Source organism: Protopterus annectens, chromosome 12.part0 (assembly GCF_019279795.1).
Source record: "Protopterus annectens isolate FY-2018-M chromosome 12.part0, PAN1.0, whole genome shotgun sequence".
Classification (NCBI taxonomy): Eukaryota; Metazoa; Chordata; order Ceratodontiformes; family Protopteridae; genus Protopterus; species Protopterus annectens.
The window spans coordinates 1182651034-1182675265 of NC_056746.1; the positions used below are offsets into that span (position 1 = coordinate 1182651034).

The 24232-nt window shown below is 44.6% G+C and overlaps 1 protein-coding gene across 1 annotated transcript in view; it reads left to right on the plus strand.

Moving 5' to 3' along the window:
- LOC122817067 (sorting nexin-21-like) overlaps positions 1 to 24232 on the plus strand; it is a 97089-nt gene that overhangs the window by 15874 nt on the left and 56983 nt on the right. Inside the window, exon 2 of the mRNA XM_044090220.1 lies at positions 20005 to 20159. Within this exon, the coding sequence (XP_043946155.1) occupies positions 20005 to 20159 (155 nt within the window). The remainder of the gene's footprint in view (positions 1 to 20004; positions 20160 to 24232) is intronic.

The window sequence follows — 24232 nt, forward strand, 5'->3', positions numbered from 1 at the left end:
TTGTTACAGGCACCGGCGTTTGTAAAATTTTTATCTGTTCTGATCCAAGTGGTTTCGGAACCAAAAACTGTTCCTCCATTTTCTCTTTTTCCTCCTCTGAGCCATACCAGTCTGTCGGAGCCAGAGGAGTTGGACCTGATGATTGTGGAGCCTTCGGAGCAGACACCTGCTCCAGTGCCATCGGTTCCATTTACTCAGACTTCCTCTGTGACCATCGAGGAATCTAGGAGCCGTCATTCGCCGGTCGGGTCTGGGGAGTATAGTCGGACTGACTTGTTGGCTCCAACTTTACCTCTCGGGGCCTCGGCTCGGATGAGTTTGGCTCCTACCTCTGGATCGGAGCCCACTGTTCCAGTGCCGAGGGAATCATCCAGCGGTTCCTTCTCACCAGAGCAGAGGTGCTTTTGAGGCCATGAGGAGAGTAATGTCCCCCAGGACATCCACAACTTCAGGACTAGCTACCTCTTTCCCAAAAGCACCTGTGTCCACTTCTGTCTCACAGATCCCATTGAAGCGTAGAGACTGAGCCTCAGGAAGCCCCACTAGGTGGCCCCTGCTCTTCGGAGACCTCACCAGAAGTTCCCACTGATGAGGTTCCCAGGAAGAAAATTTGCAAGAGGAAGCATCTAGACTCCCCACAGGAGTGTCTCATAGACACTGACGTAGATGAATCTGAAGGGTCCCCATGGTCCACCTCTATTGGAAATCCTTAAGCAGAGACTCCCAAGCCCTTTGAGCTTATGGAGCTGGTCTCACGAAGGGCGTGCGAGTCCCCGGACACCATGGTGCCTGTCCCTAGGAGGCCCAATAAATTTATTTCTGCCCCTCATGATAAAATATTTCTCACTAAGGCGTGCCTGTTGATGCCATGGTGGTGGCGGCAGCCACCAAAAAGATGTCATAAACTTCTTCCTCTATCCATCCTCCTAACAGAGACTCTAGGATCATGGATAGGTATGGGAAGCACATGTATAGTTCAGTGACTTTTGCCATGCGTTCACTGAACTACCTTACACATGTCACAAGACTGCAAAGAGACCTCCTAAAAGAGCTTGGAGATGCTCTTCAGGGTACGGTAGCTGAAGGAGCTTCAGGCAAGGTTGTTCCCAACATGTTACCCTTAATTTCATAGTGAACTTGTCTATGCGTCTGATCTCATATGCAGCTGATGGAATGAGTAGGGCATTGGTACAGGAATTGCTCTCAGGTGACACTCTTGTTCCTTGGCGGAGCCCTTTAAGTCATCTTTTGTTAACACCCCTTTTGATGGCTCATCTCTTTTTGGGTCCAAAGTTAAGGAAACTTTGACCAGGTGTGAGCAGGAAGGAAAGACTCTGTCTGCTGTTGGAGTCTGTTTTTCCACTCCTACTAGATCCTACCCCAAGGGTCAAAAGGGAGGAAAGATGTGGTTTTGAAAAGCACAAGGAGCCTTTCTTGACACACTTGGTGAACCCCCCCCCCCCTCCGGAGGCAGAGGAGGGCAGTAATGGAAGATGCCGCCCTCGCGGCAGAGGGGGGGGGGTCCGCAAAACCAGGGTGAATGAGACCCAGATGTTCTTCGTGTTTCACTGTTGCAGTCATCACATTTGGGTTATCTGCCTGCAGGTAGCCCTCAGCCGGCCTGAATACTTGGATTCCTGCATCAGATGCTGTCTCTTCTTCCATGGTGTCAGGTCGTCAGTGGTATAAAACATGCAGCCGACGCCATTACATCTGTCTTTTTTTGCCATGCGAAGCAAGTGCTGGTCGGCCGACCCTTGAAATTTTCGTTTTCGAGTTTCAGAACCGAAGTCTTCAAAAAAGCAGATGTCAGTAAAAGTTAACAATTGTTCTACCTGTGGAAAGCAAATACCTCCTAAAGATTTTCATTTGTACGGCATTCCTTGCTTAGGCCCAGACCACGACGTCCCTCGCTGTCAATTTTGTGCCTTGTTTAACCCCCAAATTATTCATCATCGGGCTGTTTTTGCAGCAAATTATTTTTGTACTCCATACAACTATCCAGAAATGGCTTTGGTAAGCCATCCAACTACAGATATTCCGAAAAAATGCAAGGATAAAGACCGACCGCATAGGTCCAAAACTGCCGATGACACTTCCGTTAAGCTAGTCGCCGGTACTCAGTGAGGCGCTTTTGCAGCCCCTGATACCTGCTACCTCAGATTTGCAGGCCTCTACTGAGACCCATTCAGACTCCAGTATGCCGAGAGATGCTTCTTAGACTATGGAACCTGCAAATGTCTCTACCTTGGATGGGTCCAAAGCCGCTGTGCAGGCACCGGCTTCTGAGGGTGTATTTAGGCCTACAGACTTTCATTTTAAACTGATGCCATCTTCATCCAGGCCTAAAACTCGACCCACACGTAGAAAACTGACGTCCAAACCGCATGCTCAGGCCCATATGCCTAAAAAACAAATGCTTAGAATGGCTGAAGACCTTATTACTTTAATTAGGGGAAGCCAGCCTTCCCCTTCTAAGAGACCTAGAACTGATTTTCCTTCCGATTCTTCTGATCAGGAATCTGATATTTCTGTTTCTTCTGATTACCAGGATTTGCCCTTATCTACTTATGAGGATTCTGATGCAGAGGATTCCATTCCCTCTGCTTCCCCTCCAGAAAATGTTTCTTTTGGTGAAACATTGCACACACTTAGGGAGCATTTCCGCTGGGAAAGCCAGGATTACTCTGACTCCAAAAAGAGGCTTAGGGATTTCTTACTCCTCCCTCAACACAGGCCTTTAGCTATCCCTCCTGTTCTGGACATTGTAGATGATGCTTTCTTGGAATCTAGCCTTTCCCCACACACACTACCTCCAGCTCCCAGAAAACCTGACGGGTAGAGTAGCCGACTCTCAAGTTCCTCTTCAAGAATCCTACTGTGAATCCAGAGACCATTTCCCAAGGACCAAAGGGCATTACGGCTACTGCTGCCAAAAACACTACCCCTTCTGATAGATTCTAGAGCCTTGGACAGATGGGGTAATAAGGTATATACTTCTGCTGCTTTGGCCATTAGGGTTTTAAATTGCCAGTTTCATATGTTAGTACCAGCAACATATTTTGAGACTACTTAAACAGAAAATTATGTTGATTCCTGACTGTGCTGAACACAAAGAATTACATGATTTAATGCATTCTGCAGAACAAGTTGGTAAACATACTTTGCAATGTGGTTTTCACTCTTTAGAAGCATCTTGCAGGGCTGCTGTCACTGGGTCTGTACTTAGAAGGCATGCTTGACTTAAGGAGCAAAACTTGCCAGATCATATTAAAGCTAAATTGCTGGATGCTCCCTTAAACAAAGACTGCCTATTTGGCAACAAAGTAGAAGTCTTTCTTAAAAAGATGGAGGAAAAAGCTAAATCTATGCAAACTGTTAAAAATTTCCTGCAAGTATAGCCTCCTACATTTAGTAAGCATTGGCTTTCAAGAAATTGGTCTTTTCCAGCCCCTGCCAGGCCTTCAGTCCAAACCCAGGGACAGCAGACCACCTAGGTTACAGTCTCAGGCTATGCATAGGCTTAAGCAGTGAGGACCTCCCACATCCAAAGCGGGGAGTAGTAAGACACCCCCCCCCCTATGTAAAAATGGCACAATGACTTAACCTTAAGTCTTCCAAGCCATGCTCAACTGCCTGCTCCCTTAGGGGGAAAGCTCACCCTGCATGCAAAAAATTGGAAACTCATTGCCCAGGACAAATGGGTTTTGAAAATAGTTTCCCAAGGATACAGATTCCACTTCCAAACCCTACCAACCCCAAACAGTTGGCCAGACCTACCCCCACATCAGTGGGCAGAGGTTCTACAGCAGATTCGCTCTTCTATTAAACCTGTCCCAGCAGTAGAAAGGGGACAAGGTTTTTATTCAAAACTTTTCCTGGTATCCAGAAAAGACAGCTCCTGGCATCCTATCCTGGACCTCTCTATTCTAAACACTTTTTTGGTAATCCCAAAATTCGAAATGCTAACACTTCAACAGCTGCTTCTTATGCTAGGCAAAGATGCCTAGTTGGCAACCTTATACTTAAAAGAAGCTTACCTGCACATTCCAATAAGGGAATCTTGCTGGAAATACCTATGCTTCAGGGTAGGCTCCATGCCTTATCTGTTCTCTGCACTTCACTTTGGCTTAGCTACTGTGCCCAGGGTATTCACAAAGTGTCTAGCTCCAGCCATTGCATTTTGCAGGCAGAGAAATATTTTATATACCTATACTTGGACGATTGTCTGATTCAGGCAGAAAGCCAGGACTTGCTATTAAAACATCTGGCTTTCGTAAAGAATCTTCTAACCTCACTGGGGTACACCATAAACAAAAAGAAATATCACCTAGTACCCTGCCAATAGATTGTATTCCTGGGAGCAAACTTGAACACAACTTCCCAGATGGCTTTCCTCACTCCAGAGAAACGAGCGTATTTGATAGCTTGCTTCAAACTACTGGCCCCAAAGACTCAGCTATCTGCAGGGAAAATTCTGCAAGCCATGGGGTCATGGCCTCCTGCATTCTACTAATTCCATATGCAAGACTGCATATGAGGAAACTACAATGGTATCTTAAAAAGCCTATGGTGTCAACATACTCAGGACCTGGAATCAATGATTCCTATCATTCCTTGTATAAAGACAGAGTTCCTGTGGTATGCAGAGGCCTGCTACCACAACAAGGGGTTCCCTTTCACTCTACCCCATGCCGCCCAAAACCTAACAGACTCCTCAGACTATGCATGGGGGGCTCACTTGGCAGGGAAGTGCATTCTGGGCAAATGGAACCCGAGACAGATGCACCTGCATATCAACCAAAAAAAAACTGTTAGCTGTACAGAATTCCCTGACAGCCTTCAAAGACCACATTCTTCCAGGACAATTATTGGTAAAGACAGACAACACATTTATGTGGTACATAAGCAGGGGGGAACCCACTCATACCCTGTCTGCAGACTAGCCATGGCTCTGTGGAACACAGCCTTGAGCTACAAGTGCACCTACAAGTTCAATTCCTGCCAGGCAAGCTAAATTCACTGGCAGACAACCAAAGCAGAAATCTTATGGACCCATACGAACGGAAACGAACTAAAAATATTCAGCTTCTTGAATAAATGGGGGGACTCCAGAGATGGACCTGTTTGCCTCCCCTCAGAACTACCAACTGGACAAATTCTGCACAAGGACTTCCCACAGTCAAGCTTGGAAAGTGGATTCCCTATTCTTTACCTGGGAAAGCTTCTCTGTTTATGCCTTTCCTCTCGAAGGTTCTGCTAAAGATCAAACAGGACAAGCCAAGGATAATACTGATTGCACTAGACTGGCCACGCCAGCACTGGTACCCCCTCTTGCACAGTATGACACTGCTGGAACCCTGGCACTTGCCTCAGACCCCTTCCCTGCTGTCCCAGCAGGCGGGCCAGATTCTACACCCTCTGCTTCAATCCCTGAACCTTGCAGCCTGGCTAATTCCCTGAGTTCTCCAATAGCATCCCTCATTAAGCAGGTGCTAGATGTCATTCTGGAGGCAAGGAGGCCTAGTACTAGAAAATCCTATGCTGAAAAGTGGAAAAGATACTGTTCCTGGAGCCAGACTTGGGGGATGGGCACAACGGTGCCTAGCTTACCTCGTATACTTCAGTACTTAACAGAAATGCTCCATAAGGGCCTATCGTTCTCGTCAATTAAAATTCATGCCTCTGCCATTTCAGCACATTATAATACTGAACCACCCCTCTTCTCTCATCCCCTGCTAAAGCAATTCCTCAGAGGGGCCAAAAGTTTAAGACCCACCAGAAGAGCCCCTACTCCAGCCTGGGACCTTAACTTTGTATTAGAAAATCTCACTGTCCCTCCTTTTGAGCCAGCTGCAACTAGAGATGAAATTCCTTTCTTGGAAAACAGCCTTCCTTCTAGCCATCACTTCAGCAAGAAAAGTGTCTTAATTGCAGGCCCTCATGGCAGTAGAGCCCTTCATTATCTTCCATGCAGACAGGGTTCCCCTCAGGACCAATCCTTCCTTTATGCACAAGATGGTGTCTAGTGTGGCCCTAAATCAGTCCATTCGTTTGCCTACCTTTTTCCCAAATCCACAAAACAAAGCAGAACGAATACTGCACTTTTTGGACGTGCACAGACAACTTAGATTTTATTTGGGCAGGACTAAGCCTCTCAGAAAATCTGAACAGCTGGTAGTTGGCTTTGCTGCAAGGGCATAGGGGAAGGCCATTTCAAAGCAAACCATTTCTAAATGGATAGTGCATTGCATTCATTTCTGCTATAAGCACCATGGAAAACCTACCCCACAGGGGGATAAGATCTCATTCCACCAAGGCTGCAGCTACCTCTACAGCCTTTCTCAGAGGAGTCCCTACAGGAACATCCGAGAAGCTGCTACCTGGAGCTCTCTACATACCTTTACCAGGCATTTACCACATGCCTATTTTTTCTAAATCCATAGCTGGGTTTGCCACTGCAGTCTTGCAGGGCTTAATAGCTGGCCCTAATGCTCTCTAACTTCCTCCTTCCTTCCTTGGCTTTGGGAAGCAACCCAAATGTGATGACTGCAACAGTGAAACACGAAGAATGTAGTACAGCTGTGTACACTTATCATAAATGTAGATGTTCCGAGTGTATTCACTGTTGCAGTCCTGGTTACCCTCCCTCCAGCCACTTGAATTTTCTTGGCTCTACCTTTCTTTTTGTTTGGTGTATTTAACCTTTCTGGTGTATTTGCTTTTTGTTGGAGGTGTACCATACAATATAATTGCTTCCCTTGGTGGGGGCACCTGACATCTGGGGCAAGAAAAACTGATGTAATGGCATCTGTTGCATGTTTTATAGCCCTGACGTCATGGAAGAAGAGACCGCATCTGACGCAGGAATACAAGACTCTGGTATTCAGGCCGGCTAAGGGCTACCTGCAGGCAGATAACCCGAATGTGATGACTGCAGCAGTGAATACACTCAAGCATCTACATTTATGGTAAGTGTACACAACTGTACTTTCTTTGGGAAGCCCTACCAGTGCTTCTGAAAGGAGGCACGACTGTCCTACTCTGGAGGCAGTCGGGGTCGCTTTATCTTTGTATCCAGACACCTGGCTCAAAATAACAAACGACAACTGGGTACAAAGTAGATGTTCCACCCAGTTACAGGGAACAAGCACTAGTAGAGGCCCAAACGTTGCTAAGAAAGAGTCATCCAACCAGTCCCAGCAGACCAGGTAGGATCTGGAACTTACTCAACATTCTTTTTAGTTTCAATAAAGACAGGGCACTGAAGACCTATTTTTGACCTCAGCAGACTAAACAGATCTGTCAAGAAGTTGTTCCGGATGGTCATGCTTCATTCCCTTCTTAGGGAAAGATAACTGGATGTGCTCGATAGATCTCCAGGATGCGTACTACCACATAAAAATGGCCAGACCATCCAGGGATCATCTGCGCTTCCAGCTGGAAGCCAATCATTACCAGTTTCGAGCCCTGCCCTTTGGTCTCACTACAGCCCTCAGAGTGTTCACCAAATGTATGGCAGTGGTCACGGCTCACCTGAGGTGTTTGGGATTCCAGGTGTTTCTGTACTTAGACGATTGGCTCCTCACCGCCACCACCAGGCATCAGCTAATACAAGCCAAGGACACCACACTTACTCTTTGCAATCAACGGGGCATTACCATAAACTCAGAAAAATCTGCCTGGTCTCCATTGCAACATATCGTTTTTATCGGTGCAGAATTGGACACCACCACCACCACCACTTTAAAACTTCCTTCAGAAAGGACATCGGTACTTCGTCAGCAAATTTAGAATGTCATGCCCAGAGATAAGCTGCCAGCCTCAGAAGTGCTAAAGTTGTTGGGGATGATGGCAGCTGCAATAATAGCAATTCCGTTGGGTCGTATGCACATGCGGATTCTACAATGGCTGCTCTTCACGCAGTGGTCTTAATGTCTCATCTCATTATTCTAACAAACACTTGTAAAAAAGATCTTCGGTCGTGGTTGACTTCTCTTCAAGTAACTATAGGTCGTCCTTTTATCCTACCCTCGCCATCAGCCACAGTGACCACGGACGCTTCCCTGATCGGGTCACATGGACCGAACAAGAGACACATCTGCATGTCAGTGTCCTGGAGATGAGTGGTACTCTTGGCATTGCAGTACTTTTAGGAGACTCTCTCCCTTTGGGGACAATTGCGATTCAGACAAACAGTATGTTGGTGGTCTGGTACTTGAACAAACAAGGAGGAACCAGGTCCTGTCCTCTTTGTTGAGAGACCCTAATAGTATGGCAGTGGGCTACATCCACCCAGCGCTTTCTGATAGCAACGCACATCCCGGAGAAATCTAACGTGATTGCAGACAAACTGAGCAGGGCAATTTTGTTGCCTCACGAGTGGTCCCTCAAGAAATAGCGGAAAGAATATTCTACAGATGGGACCAGCCTTCCTGCGATCTTTTTGTATCCCCCATGAACACAAAATGCAGAAGCTACTTTGCCGTGATTTCCCCTTCCAGGAGAATACACGAATGGCCTCAGAGTCTCCTCTATGCATTCCCACCAATTCCCCTGATACCCAAAGTATTATAGAAAGCAAAAGCCTTGGGAAGGACCATCATTCTAATAGCCCCACATTGGCCTCATCTGATTTGGTTCCCCTTTCTTCGACCTCATCTGTTGGAAGAGTGTTGGATTTTGGACCCAGTTCCGGACCTTCTGACGCATTCATCGGTGGCTCTTCATCTCTCTTCCTTCAGTCCCTAAAATTGACAGCTTGGCTGCTCCAGTTCCCAGTATAGCCAGGTTCCATAACCTCTCAAATGAAATGCAACATATTTTAATATCTTCTCATAAATCCTCTACTAGGAAGTTGTACCTTAGCAAATGGAAGAGTGTTTCTATATGGGCTTCTCAGAATAACATTGACCCTTACCAAGCCTCTATTTTCTCTATATTAGAATTTTTGACTATGCTTTTCAACAAAGGAGTTCGTGTACAGCTTGCCGCCATCTCTAATTTTCATCTAGGTACTGAAGGATTTAACATGTCACACAAGCTATCCAGAGCCTTTCTCAAAGGGGCTTTCCACCTTGGACCACCAGTTAAATCCCCTTATAACCCCCTGGAACCTAAATTTAATGCTCTTGTGCATTATTCTCCCAATTTTTGAGCTAGCTTCTTCATGTGATTTGAAATTTTTATCTTGGAAGACTATCTTTGTAGTAGCCATCACATCTGCCCGAAGAGTGTCAGAACTACATGCCTTGTCCATAAAACCCACATATTTGGTTAGTTTCACTGCGAACAAATCCTTCATTCTTGCCTAAAGTTTGTACTGAAGCTAACCTTAACCAAATTATAGATTTACCAGTGTTTTTCCCTAAACACACCAACAATTTAGAGTATATGCTGCACAAGCTTGATATTCACAGACCGCTCAGATTTTACCTGGATAGAACCAAAGAATTCAGAAGATCAGAACAACTTTTCGTTTCCTTTTCAGATTCTAGGAAAGGTATGCCTGTAGCAAAAACAGCCCTATCTAAATGGTTATCTGATTGCATCACTTTCACTTACTCGGCTGCCAATTTACCTTTGCAACACAAAATTAAGGCTCATTCTACCAGAGCTGTGTCCACGTCTTCTGCGTTTTCATCTAGGCTACCTGTAGGCAATACTTGTGCAGCAGTCACTTGGTCAAAGCCTCATACTCTTATCACTCATTACAAAGTCGATAGGGCCTCCAAGGACAGGGCCTCCTTTGATTCTACTGTCCTGAAATACATACTCCCATGAGCCACCCAAGAAAGATGGTGCTTGGGATGCTACCCATCTGTAAGAAAGAATGGCGAGCTAGAACAACTTCACATAAAGAAGTTATGTACTCGCCATAATGTTCCATGCGAGTTGTTCATCTTGTTCATTCTTACTTCCCACCCTCCTACCCCCTCCAGTTTTTTTTCGAGGACCGAGATACTATTTTTTTATCATGGTTGCTTTGTCTTCCTATGGTTTTTGCCTAAAGTGACAGAATGGCATATGGTGTTAGAGGCAGCAAACAATATCTGCAGTAACTCAAGGTGCATCATGGGATATGGACTTGGCCTCGAGCTGTCTGAAGACCTCGAGCTTTGTAGAAGGCCGACATCTGTAAGAATGGCGAGATGAACAACTCACATGGAATGTTATGGTGAGTACATAACTTCTTTTTTTGTGACTAAACTGTACACAGTGGAAAAAGCTCAGAGAAAGAAACATTTAGAGATGAACGCACTTTGCAAATAAAATGTATACAGCGCGAGAACCTTTCAAAATGGCTGTATTTCGCAAAATTAATAACTCTGTACAGTGTAAGAAACACTTTCAAATGGTGGCTTTCTGCGAATAAATGCACACAGCACATGAAACTTTTTGAAATGGCTGTACTTTGACTGCACATTGCAATATAACTATTGAATCCATGTTCAGTGGAGGCCCAGGAGAAAAGCTCCATACAAAATGCAGACACTTTACAGTTGTGTGTACACTTTACATTCAGTTATACAGTTTAACTTGTGTACACTTTACATACAGTTATAGACATAGTATAATTTATCATGTGGGTAGATAATTTCAGTCCAAAGTTCTGGCTGAGCTTCTAGGTAGACTTGTACATTACTAGAAGGGTAGATTAAATCATCATGATAAAAATTTGTTTGTTTTCGTCCGATACAACATGTGTTGTCGGATCTATTTGAATCTGACCTCTGCACAGATTTTGAAACTTCTCAGATCCAGGGTTCTAACTCCTCCTCTATCCGTAATTCCCTCCACACAGATTTTGAAACTTCTCAGATCCAGGGTTCTAACTCCTCCTCTATCCGTAATTCCCTCCACTCTGCTTTAGTACCTCAGATCTCATTTACTGCCTGAAGACTTCTGCCGTTTTCTACTAGAGCTCTTTACAGCGGTATATTCTTTGCATTATGTCTTCCTTTTTCTCCCATGTCTACTAAGAGTTTTCTCTCTCTAATTTAAGCTTTAGACTTGGTGTGTTTATTGTGTGCATTTTATAGGATTACTTTTTTTTCTAGGGCTTGTGCAGTTGGGAAGATAGTAGTTTGTATAATTGTTAGTTGTGTGTTTTCTAGTAAATTTTGAGAGCAATACCTGGCTTGGGGTGTGTTTTTAATAGTATGTATTTATAGTGAATTTTTGCCTTTTTTCTGGCTAGTCATAATTCTTAAAATCCTTGGCTATCTGACCTGACTTAAGTGTTCGATGGACACAAGCTCCCTCCTCAGGATCCCCATACTGTGTGTGTGTGTGTGTGTGTGTGTGTGGGCACTGCTCACTTTGATACCCAGTGTCAGGCTTGTGCCTCCTTTAGTTCCAGGGCACTCCAAGATTAGGGGAGAGAAGCTCGTAGTTAAGGGCCTTCATCCTCCACAGACAGCATCTTCAATTTCTGCTGCTTCTGCCTCTTCTGCTACTTCTGCAGCAAGTAAACAAGGTAAGAGCAGACCCAAAGACAAGACAAAAGGAAGGGACAAAGAAAAAGAAATATAGAGAGAAGGAAGAAGACAAGACTGAGTCAGACAAAATGAATATCAAGGAAGCATTCCCTGGATCTGATGGTGATGACTGACTGGGCCTGATCTGAAAAAATCCTGGAAGGTCAGAACTGACAGTTTCTTGGGTCTGTCCCTCTCTTCCTCTGTTCTGTTTCTGTCTGGATCCATTGAGTTTGAGGTTACATTCTCCAGTACTTTGGGAGTTGAGGCATTCAAGACCATTTTCAGTGGCTTCTCCTGCCTGGTCATTTAGAAGCCTAACCGAACAAGATGACAACAGGATGATGAGGAATATCCTTGAGTGCAAATCCAGCTTGGGTTCTCAGTGCTGTCCCCTGGAAAGGTCCGAGTCTTGGCCCGACTATCCCTCTCCCTCTGTTCAGTCCCAGTCCACACTTCAGTCGTGACTAGTTGGATCCAACGTACCCTGGGGTGGCTTTGTCTGTGCCAATAGTCTGATTTACTTTGCCTCTGGAAGCATTTGTGTCAACCCATTTCCTTTAGCTCCAGCATCAAAATTGTTGGAACTGTCCCTCCCTCGGGGGGAGGGTGTTGGCACCCAATAGCTCAGGTCAGAGATCAGCTTTGGAGGTAGAGACACATCAGCACCACGGTATCTTTTGTATCTTCAGATAAAAAGCCTATGGACCTAATGGCAACTTCGTCCTTCAAGGCTGTTGAGAGAGTTTTATCTTTGCTGAGGGAAGAGGCACTTCCACCCACCTCGGTACTATCCAAACCCTGACAGGATTTTGCTGCTACTTCCCATCACTGTGTTAGATGGACCGTTGGTCCCACTGGCTTCCAAGGCTGCATTCTACATTCGCTTCCAGTTTGATTCGGGCCCTTCTGATCTTCAACTGAAGCCATTTCATAAGAAATGGATGTGCAAGAGGAAGCACACTCTCAACTCCAGAGTCCTTCATTGAAGACAAGGACTTGGATGAAGGTGAAGGCTTCCTTTGGTAGATGTCACCTTTGAGATTTTTGAATTGGTGGAACAGGAGAATGGTCCACAGAAAACACGAGTCAATGTTCCTGGAAGCCTTCTGGTTCTGGCTCAGTATTGTCCTGGGTAGTACCACCTGTTGACTTCCTTATTGACCTCGTAGCTCAGCAGGCATGGAAGGACTCTGACATGGTGGAACCAATCCCCAAAAGATGTGACAGGATATTGGCAACACCAAAAGAAAGCAAACATTGGAGGAAAGGGTCCACCAGTAGATGGTATGGTGGTAGCAGCAGCCATTAAAAAGAGCAATCAGAGGAAAATTCCTTGGTCCATCCCCCTAACAGGGACTATAGGGCTATGGACCAGTTGGGAAACAGGCTTATGTTTCAGCAACTTTTTTACTCGGAATGCTGAATAATTTGGCTTGTATTACTGTATTCCAGAGAGACTTGACCAAGGAGCTCTCCAAGCCTCTGTCTTGGGTAATATGCTTGAGGATGTTCAGAAGACCATGGACTCGCAGCTTTCCATCATCCAGTCAACTTCCAGTGTAGCCAGGCAACTGCTTTCTAATGCAGCTGATGGCATGGCTAGGGTGGCAGGCACTGGCATCAGCATGCCTGCATGTGTCTTTGTGATTTTGTTGAAAACTTTATGAATTCCTTTGACAGTGCCCCTATGATGGCTCCATTCTCTTTCAACCCATAGTAAAAGGCACACTAACCAGGAGTCAGCAAGATGATAAAACTCTCTGCAGTTGCAATCTATTTCTCCACACCACTGAGAAACTTTTTTAGGAATCAAGTGGCTGGGAAGGACATGTGGTTCCACAAGACTGAGTTTTTATCACAACAGCCCTGGGGATGGACCTTCTGGCAGAGAAGGCCGTAACTACAGTGTACAGCTCCCTACAGACATAGGCGGTCTGCACAACCAGGGCTTTTCCAGTCCCTTTACCAAGAAACCCCATCAGTGTTGCTGAAGGGTTGCCCAACTGCTGCATTTCTGAGGGCAGTCGGGGGGGGGGGGGGGTGCTTATCTGTGCATGTGCAAGGAAGACAAAATATAACCGATTCCTGGGTCCAAAACAGAATTTCCATAGGGTGTTCAATTGCCTTTTTTCTTCCTCTAGTATGTTCCACCTAGTCAATGGGAGCTCACTAAGAGAAGTTTCAAAGCTGTCCAGCTGGTCTTCAAAAGACCAGTTAAAGTCGGGAGACTATTTAGGGTTCTTTTTAGTACCCAAGAAAACATGAGACCTCAGACTCATGTTGGATGCAAGTAATGTAAATCAGTTTGTAAAACGGACAAAATTATGGATGGTCACAATTCCTTTTTGCTACTTATTGAGGAAAGACAATTTATATGTGCTCGTTAAGATTCCAGGATGCATACCATCATGTGAAGAAAGTGTTAGAGGCCATTCTTCCATTTCCATCTGGGGGCCGGTTATCAATTCAGAGCCCTTTGTTTTGGTCTATAAACAGTCCACTAAGATCAACTGCCATAACAAATGGAAAAGATTTCCCATTTGGGCTATGTCAAAAGGTTTAGACCCTTTTTCTGCTCCCATTCCTTCCATATTAGAATTCTTGTCTGAACTTTTTCACAGTAGCTGTAGTTCCACTATCAAAGACTAAATTGTCGCAATCTCAAATTTCCACATAGGGCAGAATGACAGTTCTATAGCTTTTTAAGAGTCTGTCAACCCATTTTGAAAGGAACTTTTCTTATACGGCCACCTATCTGGGATCCATTACCTCCCTGACATATTACTATCCTGCTACAGGTATGAACTCCACTCCCTTTTGAATCAGCAGCATCTGTTGATTTGAAGTTCCTGTCTTGGAAAAGAAGTTTTCTGTTATCAGTTACTTCAACCAGAAATATTTCAGAGCTGCAGGCACTTTCCTAGAAACCTTACCAGTCTGGTATTCCATAAAAATAGTTTTGTTGAAATAAAGCACCCTTCCTTCCTAAGGTGGCATCGCAGAATAATTTTAAATCTGTTAATAAATCTGACAGCTTTTTCCCCCAAATTCTCAAAGGCGAATATATTTTACATATGCTGGATGTTCATGCCAACTTGGGTCCTATCTTCATAGGACCGAGCAGTCCAGAAAGTATGATCAATTTTGTTGCTTTCTCAAAACTGAAATTGGGCAAAGTAGTTGCTAATCTTACTCTTTCCAGATGGTTATCTGACTGTATTTTTGTGTACAGTAAAAAGGCCTTGTCCGTACAGTCTAAATCCAAAGCTCACTCCATAAGAGCAACAGCCACATCAACAGCCTTTGAGTAGACTCCGTATTGATGATTTTGTGCTGCATAATTTTAAATCTGTTAATAAATCTGCCAGCCTTTTTCCCCCAAATTCTCAAAGGCGAATATATTTTACATATGCTGGATGTTCACGCCAACGTGGGTCCTATCTTCATAGGACCGAGCAGTCCAGAAAGTATGATCAATTTTGTTGCTTTCTCAAAACTGAAATTAGGCAAAGTAGTTGCTAATGTTACTCTTTCCAGGTGGTTATCGGACTGTATTTTTGTGTACAGTAAAAAGGCCTTGTCCCTACAGTCTAAATCCAAAGCTCACTCCACAAGGGCAATAGCCACATCAACAGCCTTTGAGTAGACTCCATAGTGATGATTTTGTGCTGCAACAACTTTGTCTAAAGTTCACACGTTCGTATCTCATTATTAATTAGATGTACAGTCCAGATCTCACACTTCTCTGGTTCCACTGCCCTCAGGAATGTCTTTCCTTGATTACCACCCAGGTGAAACAGCTTGAGAATTTATTTTGTGTGTTGAACGCACTAGTCCTAGGTGAATCGATAGTGAGGCATACGATGTCCCACTCGCTAGGTTGAATAAGGAGAAAGTAACAGTCAGCTGCCTGTCAGGTGCCAGGATCCGCCACATAACGCACGCACTCGGGTCCCTCAACAACCGGTACAAATATGGCTCAGTCATTGTACATGTGGGTGTGAAAGACCTGAGATGTACCTCCCTGGACTACATGAAGAGAGACATGGAGGAGCTCTCGGATTATGTAGCCCAGGCGGGTATGACCCAAGTCTTGAGCAGCATCCTACCATCACCCAGAGTTATTCCACAGTACAAGCAGAAAATGATTTCAACAACTGGTGAAGTTTCTGGTGTCATTCTAAGGGAATCCAGTATCTGTCTGCCTGGGATGACATGATTGACAGATCTCTATGCTTTGCCAGAGATGGCGTGCATCTGTCACCCCTGGGCTTTCGGATACTGTCCGAGGCTCTCTAGTGCCTTTTTTAGGTGGTGTTCCAAAGGCCTTATTACCACCATAACAGCTACAAACAAATGCAATCTGAGGGTCATGCTGCTCAATGCTAGAAGTCCAAGTCTCAAAATGCACTCAGAAGCCCTCTAAAATGGAGAACATCGACATTTGTGCTGTAACAGAGACCTGGTTCAAGGCAGCAGAAATTATCCCTACACTACCAGGTTAGAACTCTTTCCACACTTTTTGGCCCTAGAACTTTGACCAAAGCTCCAAAGGCAGTGGTGTTTCCATATTCATAAAGGATACTCACACCTCTAGACTGATAGCCCAGCATAACGTGTCAGAGATACTTCAGGTGCAGCTAATATTGGGTAAGACAACGATCCAGGTCGTAGCCTGCTCTAGGTCCCCAACCATGTCCCAAGACTCACTCCACGTTCCTAAGCATCCTGGAGAATATTAGGGTCCAACCTAACACTCATACTAAGCGACTTCAACTACCCCTCCATTAACTGAGAAAACTACTCGTGTACCAATACACTTGCCCAACATTTCCTGGAGTTCATTAATTCCAATGCCCTGGACCAGCTCGTTCTTACCCCCACTATGGAGGTTGCAACATCCTTAACCTGGTCATTACTAACATGGATGACCATTGCTCTCCACCAATAGTCGGCTCCTCCCTGGTTAGATCTGACCACAGACTAATCACCTTGGAAATCCACATCCCTTCCACCCCCCCACCCCACCCCCTGCAAAGGTAACCACCATGAAAACCTCTCCAAAGTTAACTTTGGGCTGCTAAAAACAGATATGGCTAGCTTCACAGCATCCATGCAAATGGAGAATAATTGCATGACCGCCGGATTATACACCAGTGCACTGTACGAACACGTACACAAATGCATGGATCTCATCATAGCAAATAGAACCAAGACGCTGTCCTCAAAAAAAAAAAAAAAAAAAAAAAAAGCCAATCTGGTGGTCCCCTGCCATAAACAAACTCTACAACAGAAGTAGGAAATTGATGCAGAATAAGGTGACGTCCCAAGACTGGAAAATCTCCCTTATCAGCCTCAACAAAAAGTTGAAATCCCTCCTCAAATCCTCTAAAGCTAGCTATAAAAACAGAATTGCAGCAGGTAATAAAGGCAACCACAAGGCCTTCTATAGTTATGTAAAGAATCTCGATGGCAATACCCAGATTTGCTCTGAGGTACTGCACAATGGTACCTCCTATATCGAGCCAACAGGTGTTGCCAAAATACTGGCGGACAGATTCAGTGCCAACTTTACCCCTCCCCCCCCAAAGGACCAATCGCAATACCAGTAGATTGCCAGGCACCCAGTATTACTGCTGCACAGGTTAATGCCGCACTGTCCAAGGCCATGAATACATGTTCTATGGGACCTGACCGTATCCCTGGCTGTGTTCTACATGAACTACAGAGTGAACTGGCACCTCACCTGTGTGCCCTGTTCAAGCATGGCCTCACCTTAGGCTTTGTCCCTACTGAATGGTGCACTGCTACTGTCCTACCTCTCCACAAAGGAGGAGCGACTACAGACCCTGGGAACTATAGCCCCATAAGCCTGACTAGTCTGATTGATTTGCAAAGCTATAGAGCGCATCATGATGGACCTAATAAACAAGGATATAGGTATCTCCAAAGTCTGGATCCCCACACAGTTTGGTTTTCTGAAGGGTAGATCATGCCTGCTCAAATTGGTCGACTTCTTTGAGTCAGTCACCACAGCTGTGGATGAAGGCAGGGTGGTTCATACAGCCTACCTTGATCTGGCCAAGGCCTTTGATACCATTCCCCACTCAGGAATCATAGAAAAACTCACTAAGCTAGGCATCAATCCCTATATCACTAGGTGGGTTGCAAACTGGCTCACAGAACCCAAAGTGTGAAAGTAGCCGACTCCAAGTCAGACTGCTGACTAGTCACAAGTGGAGTCCCACAGGGTCAGTCCTGGGTCCTCTCCTATTTGGTATCTACTTCTCTGAAGTCCAGGCCAACAAGAAGGGACTCTGGTTGACAAAGTTCACAGACAGTTGCAAGTTGGGAGCTATTATTAACTCCCCGGGTGATGTTGACGTACTACAGAATGGCCTCACTGAGACCAACGATTGGTGTCAGAACCATAGCCTTAAGCTAATGCCAAACAATGTGTCATCATCCCCTTTGGGAAAAACCTGATTCCCATGAATTACCACATTGATGGTAGTCCACTGAACAAAGAAGGCATTATAAGAGATCTGGGAACACAGGTTGACAGCAATCTCTCTTTTGGCCACCACATTGCCACTGTGGTCAGAAAGTCCTTCTATGGTGCACTTCTCATTACTAAGGGTTTTGTATCCAGGAAGAAAGAGGTCATAGTTTCCCTCTGCTCTTCCCTCATTAGATCAGTCATAGAGTACAATGCCCCATTTGCCATGTACCTCACTAGAACACCTGCAACAACTGGAGAAGCCACAAAAGTAACTCAGAAAGAGGATCCTAGGCCTTAAACACTTGTCCTATATGGACAGACTAAAAAAAACTCCATCTGTTCTCTGTCTCATTTCGCGTACTTAGAGGTGATCTCTGCTTGACTTACAAAGCCATGTCTGACCCAGCTCTGTTAGAAATGCTACATCTAAAGAAACACCAATCCCTCTGTATCACACACTCTCTAGCGACCTCGCTCTCATTACCACAATCAACAGAACGTACTGGAGGGACAGGTTCATAACCCAGGGACTGCCCATGCTATGGAATAAACTTCCCATACATGTCAAGCAGAGCACCTCGCTGACCCATCTTCAAGAGAAATCTTAATGAGTGGATGGGAAATAGAAAATTCACCCCGGGGTTAACTCCAGTGGCTCTATTTGACAGAGGCACTGGGAACTAAGGTCGGGTGGCACAATGCCAGGGTAATCCTATGGTTAAAGGCCCCAGGGCCATCAGCCTAGTACACACCTGTGAACCTATGAACCTAATAGGACGAAAATAGACAACATTGGATACAAAAGTTATGTACTTACCATAACGATAGATCATGTTGTCTGATTTTGTTCTGTTCAACCTCAAAATGGGCTTCTGTTCACTGGATAATTTTCTTGTGCACCGTGTCTGTGAGCAGTCCTAGCTGACTGCCTTCCAATCCTACTCTTTTTACCTGTATGCTAGGTTTAGTCTTGAATGTAATTGCTATGAATTACTTTAGTGGGGCAAACTATCTAAGATACTAAGGTGGCGTGGAGGGAATAATGGTTAGTGGAAGAATCAGAGCCCTGGATCCAAGAAGCTTCAGAATCTGTGCCAAGGTCTGATCTGATCAGATCAGACAATCCATGTGTTGAACCAGATGAAAATCGGACATAGATCTATTGTTGTGGTAAGTACATTACTTTAATATAGACTATATATGTTGTATAAAATAAGATGATTGTTATATTTGCATTAGAAAGTATGTTGCTTAGAGGAAGCAGAACAGTATGTCAACTTTTATGGAATCAAAGGAATCCCTGTGTTACATTATATGTCTGGATTGCATGATTACTATAGCTTTGTAGAACTATAATTGGCTCATTCTGCAGAGCGTGGTTAATGTGTTGACAGGTATGGTGCTGTACATCTTGACTATCTCTCTGAGGGACTTTTCAGATGGGTATACATCACTGAAGGCTTGGTGTTGCCATGACAGGATGTCCTTTCTAGGAGAGACCTCTTTGTTGCTGGTAATATTAAGCTGATTGACCTTTCTTAATGTAGTGATTGTGATGAAGGGTGGAGGTTCCACAAACTGGAGCCAGTGCTTGCTTGTAACCCAGCAAAATATAGAAAATGTGTGGCTGTATATTTAACTTTGGTCTTTCATTAACTGCATGCAGCCTACTAAATATAGTTTACTTTTTTCAGGGGTGACACTGGGGCCTGTACTTTATTGGTTGGTTGCATTTTCTTCAACTGAATCTAGTGAGGATCTAAAGCTGGTATGCAGGAAACATCAGTTTGATGGCTGACTGAATTGACACCTTGAATAACTGGCAGCCATGTGCTCTTTTCCTATTAAATACTATCCTTACCCAGCTTATGATAAAATATCCACACTAGTTGGTCATTGATGGGCTTTTTTGACAGGCGGAGGTTGGTTAGCACTGTAAAGTTTACAACTTTCTTTTCCAGGTCCTTTAATTTCTTTTTACTTTTGTATGTATGTTCCTGCTTTTGTATCTGTTTCCAGCATGCAGCTTCCAAGGGGGGATATCTTCATGCAATCTTCTGACTCGACAGTTACAGGAGTCCTGGAAGAAAAGCAGAATTAGAATAGTACAAGAGAAGCTCTGTTTTGAAGCAACTCAAGCCAGTGTGGTACAAGAGGGTTCTTCAAGATATGTGGTAAGTAGATCAACTGTGCATAGCAATGCTTTAGGGAATGGAAGAGAGAGAATTTGATTTTAGCAATTGTTTTTTCTTTTGGTGTGAGTCACTCTAGGAGTATAAATCATACCATTTGTGCTTTATTCTCCCAACAGAGCCTTGTTGGTTTGACTGTTTTATCCATAGCTGTCCTTTTCTCCTGTGAAGGCTAATGCTGGGTTTGAACCAATGTAGGTATTAACATTTAGTGTCACCAGGCTTCCACATAAGTAACATCAGTATGCACCATGTTAACATAAGTGCTTTGTTCTGTTTGCAGTTGCATTAATTTTTGTCCTTCAGGTTCTTCCTTGTTGCTACTGTTAGTTTACAATCATCAGAACTGCTTCAAAGGATGTATTTCATCAGGAAAGTATGCCTTCTTTTCAAAGTTGATTAATAATTATGCTTTTAGTAGCCAAACTGCCGTTGAAGATTTTCATTTTTGGTACTTATTTTGCTTGGGATCAGCACACAACAGTGATAACTTTATGCCTCAGGATTCAGTAATGTCTACACAAAGTGTACGTCATACTGAGTGAACAGACAACACAAACATAGCTCGCACTTTCTTCTTAATTTTAGATGTGAAGTTATCCTGTCTCACATTCATTCATTCTTACTGACTGGTTCGGAGCCAATCCTCTGCTCCGACTCTGCCGTTTTCACAAGCACAAGGTCTCCGGCTAGCTTGAGGCTAATTCCCTATCCTATGATGCACTAGTGCTCCAACTCCGATCTTGTTTGCCGTGGAAACAGATTGAGCATCTTCAATGTTAGCTCAGGCTAAGAGCAGACTTTTCAAAGTATTTTACAGTTAAATTTGCATAGTTTCTTTAAAAAAATAGTTTGGAGGTCTTATCCTCATTATAGTGTGCTGTTTACTGTTCGTTTTGTTAAAATATAATCCTTAGGTCCTTGGTTGTTGGGCCTGTTCTTACCCTATCCCCTTTCTTCAGAATTAATATTGCTAATACTAGTTGTTGGGCCTGTTACCCTATCCCCTTTCTTCAGAATTAATATTGGTAATACTAGTTCTTTGTTAGAGTATCTTGATAGTTAACTTTATATAATGTGTAGTGTTTAATTTTGTAGTAGAGTTTGTATAGGTAGTTAGCATTTCTGTTCATCAGTTAGTTGTTAGCAGTTAACCTTATTGTAATTGTGGTAGTCTGATTATTGTGTATTTTTTTCCCTTCGATTCTAGTAATTACTATTCTAGATATTTGTTCTGCTGTAACCTCGTTTAAATTGGAGAGGGTCAAGCCAATTCTTTCCTTGCAAAACCTTCTGGATTTAAGACAGACTTCCTTTAAAAATGTCAAAACAGTCGAAAGACTCAAAACCTTCTGGATTTAAGAAGTGTCCCAAGTGTGGGCAAAAAATGTCATTAACTGATGGTCACACGGAATGTGTATATTGCTTGGGAGCAATTCATTTGCAGGACTCTTGTGCTGTATGTCATTCTTTTTTAGCTTGAGTCCTGCAGGAGAGGAAAAACTGATTGTAAGAGGGCTCATTAAGTCCTTATTCACTGAAGCCCTTGAACAAGGTCAAGAAGTACAAAAAAGTAAGTCACCTACTTCTGAAAAATCCTCTAAAAGATCATCTACTTCATCAGAGTTGGAGCCATCTAAAAAGGCAGGGAGATTGTCTCTTTCTAAAGTTCACTCTGCAAAAATTTCAACCTTGGCTCCACTGCCTTCGGAACTGATGATTTTACAAGTAAGGAGCCGGTCCCCTGCACTGGAACTGGTATCTCCAACCTTGCGATCACCTATTCTTCAGGTTTCAGCTTCTCCAGCCCCCTCGACTAGGTCCTCAAGAAGTCTTTCTGATTTGGATGTGGATCGTGTTGTGCAGAGACTACTAAAGACACCGGTGCTAGCAAAATTGTTATCCGAACCGACACTTGGGGCTTCAGAACCCACTGGGTCTTTCCCCTCTCTGATTCCTCCTCCGACCCAACCAGTGGTCTCCGAGCCAGAATGTGTGGAGCCAATAGTGAAGGGTTTGTTGGAGCAGAGACCTACCCCAGGTTCTTTGGCTCTGACTACTTTGGTGTTGTCCGTGGAGTTTAGGGGCTGACACTCGCCAATTGGGTCCGGAGGGTTGAGTGGAGCCAATATTTTGTCGGATCAGACTCTTCCTCTCAGAGCCTCGGCTTGTGTGAGCTCGGCCCCTACCTTGGCTTCGGAAACTGCTCCTCTGGTACCGGGAGTGTCTATCGGTTCCTCGGCCCATGGGAGTGGAGCCTTTGAGACTATGAGAAGAGCTCTGTCCTCCGAGACAGCCTCACCATCTGCTGCACCCATTCCATCCCTTAAAATACTGGTGTCCTCCTCGGCAGAATAGACTCCAAAAACGTGTAGAGACCCAGAGCTTCAGGAAGCCCCAGTGGGCAGTCCCTTGTCTTCTGAGATCTCGCCAGAATACCCTTCTGAAGAGGCTCCTCAAAGAAAACTTGCAAGAGGAAGCATTTAGACTCCCCACAGGAGTCGCTTGCATCGAACACGGACCTCGAATCAGAAGGGTCCCCACTGTCACCCTCTGAGGATGTCTTCTTTGCAGACATCCTAGAGATCCTAAAGCAGAGAGGCAGCTGGAAGTCCATTAACCCAACTGATGAGGAGTCTGTGTACCTGAAAGCTTTTAGTTCTCTACCTTTCACTTCTTGGGTGTCTCTGCCTTTCGACGAGCTCCAGACACAGTAGAGCCAGTCCCTAGGAGGCTGAATAAGTTTATAACCAGTCCACAAGACAAAAGTTTTCTAACAGAAGGTGTCCCATTGGATGCTATGGTGGTGGCAGCGGCCACTAAAAAGGAGTCATCTGAAACCTCCATCTGTTCATCCACCAAGTAAGGATTTGCGGACGATGGACAGATATGGAAAGTGCATGTTTTCATCACTGGCCTTCACACTCTGGTCCCTGAATTACTGAACCCATTTTACTAGATTACAGAGAGATCTCATTAAAGAGCTAGGAGATGCACTCCAGCGTTCAGTAGCGAGCTAGGAGATGCACTCCAGCGTTCAGTAGCTGAGGGGATATCAGAGAAAGTATCATCCCAGCCCTCCACCCTTAACTCCCTAGTGAACTCGTCCATGAGGCTTATCTCTTATGCAGCTGATAGAGTGAGTAGGTCAGCAACTTCTGGAATCTCCCTTAGGAGACATTTCTGGATTCCCCTCTGTAATTTCACGGAACCCTTCAAGTCCTTCTTTATAAACACCCCATTGATGGTTCGTCCCTTTTTGGACCGAAGGTAAAAGAAACCTTAACCAGGTGTAAACAAGAGGGAAAGACACTCTGCTGTCGGAGTACATTTTTCTACACTTTCCAGACCCTTTCCCAAAGGTCAAAAGGGGGGAAAGATGTGGTTCTGGAAATCCCAGAGAGTTTTTCCTGACACACGTGGTGAATCCTCCTTCAGGGGCAAAGGAGGAAGAAATAACAGAAGACGCCGCCCACGTGTAAGAGGGGGTCCGCAGAACCAGGGTGACTAGGAATCCTATTTCTGGAAAACCCTTTCAGCGCTCCTGAGAGGAGGCCAGTCGGGGGACGCTTATTTGTACCCAGTCGCCTGGCTAAAAATTACAAAAGACTCATGGGTGCAAAGAATCCTATCCAGCGGTTACTCGATGCCCTTTTCAATCCCACCTCTCCCAAACAAAAGGATTCCAGATGTTCCACCCAATCAAAGGGATCAAGCAACCATAGAACTTCAGAAGTTGCTACATAAAAGAGCCATCCAGTCAGTCCCCGCAGACCAAGTAGGATCCAGAACTTACTCGAGGTTCTTTTTAGTTCCAAAGAAAACGGGACTGGAGACCAATACTGGATCTCAGCAGACTAAAGAAGTCAGTGAAGAAGACAGAGTTCTGGATGGTCACATTGCATCAATACTTCCCTTTCTAGGGCAAGACCATTGGATGTGCTCTGTAGACCTTCAGGATGCATACTACCACATAAAAATGGTTAGGCCATCCAGGAGGCACTTGCGCTTTCAGGTGGGAGCCAGTCAGTATCAGTTTCGAGCTCTGCCCTTTG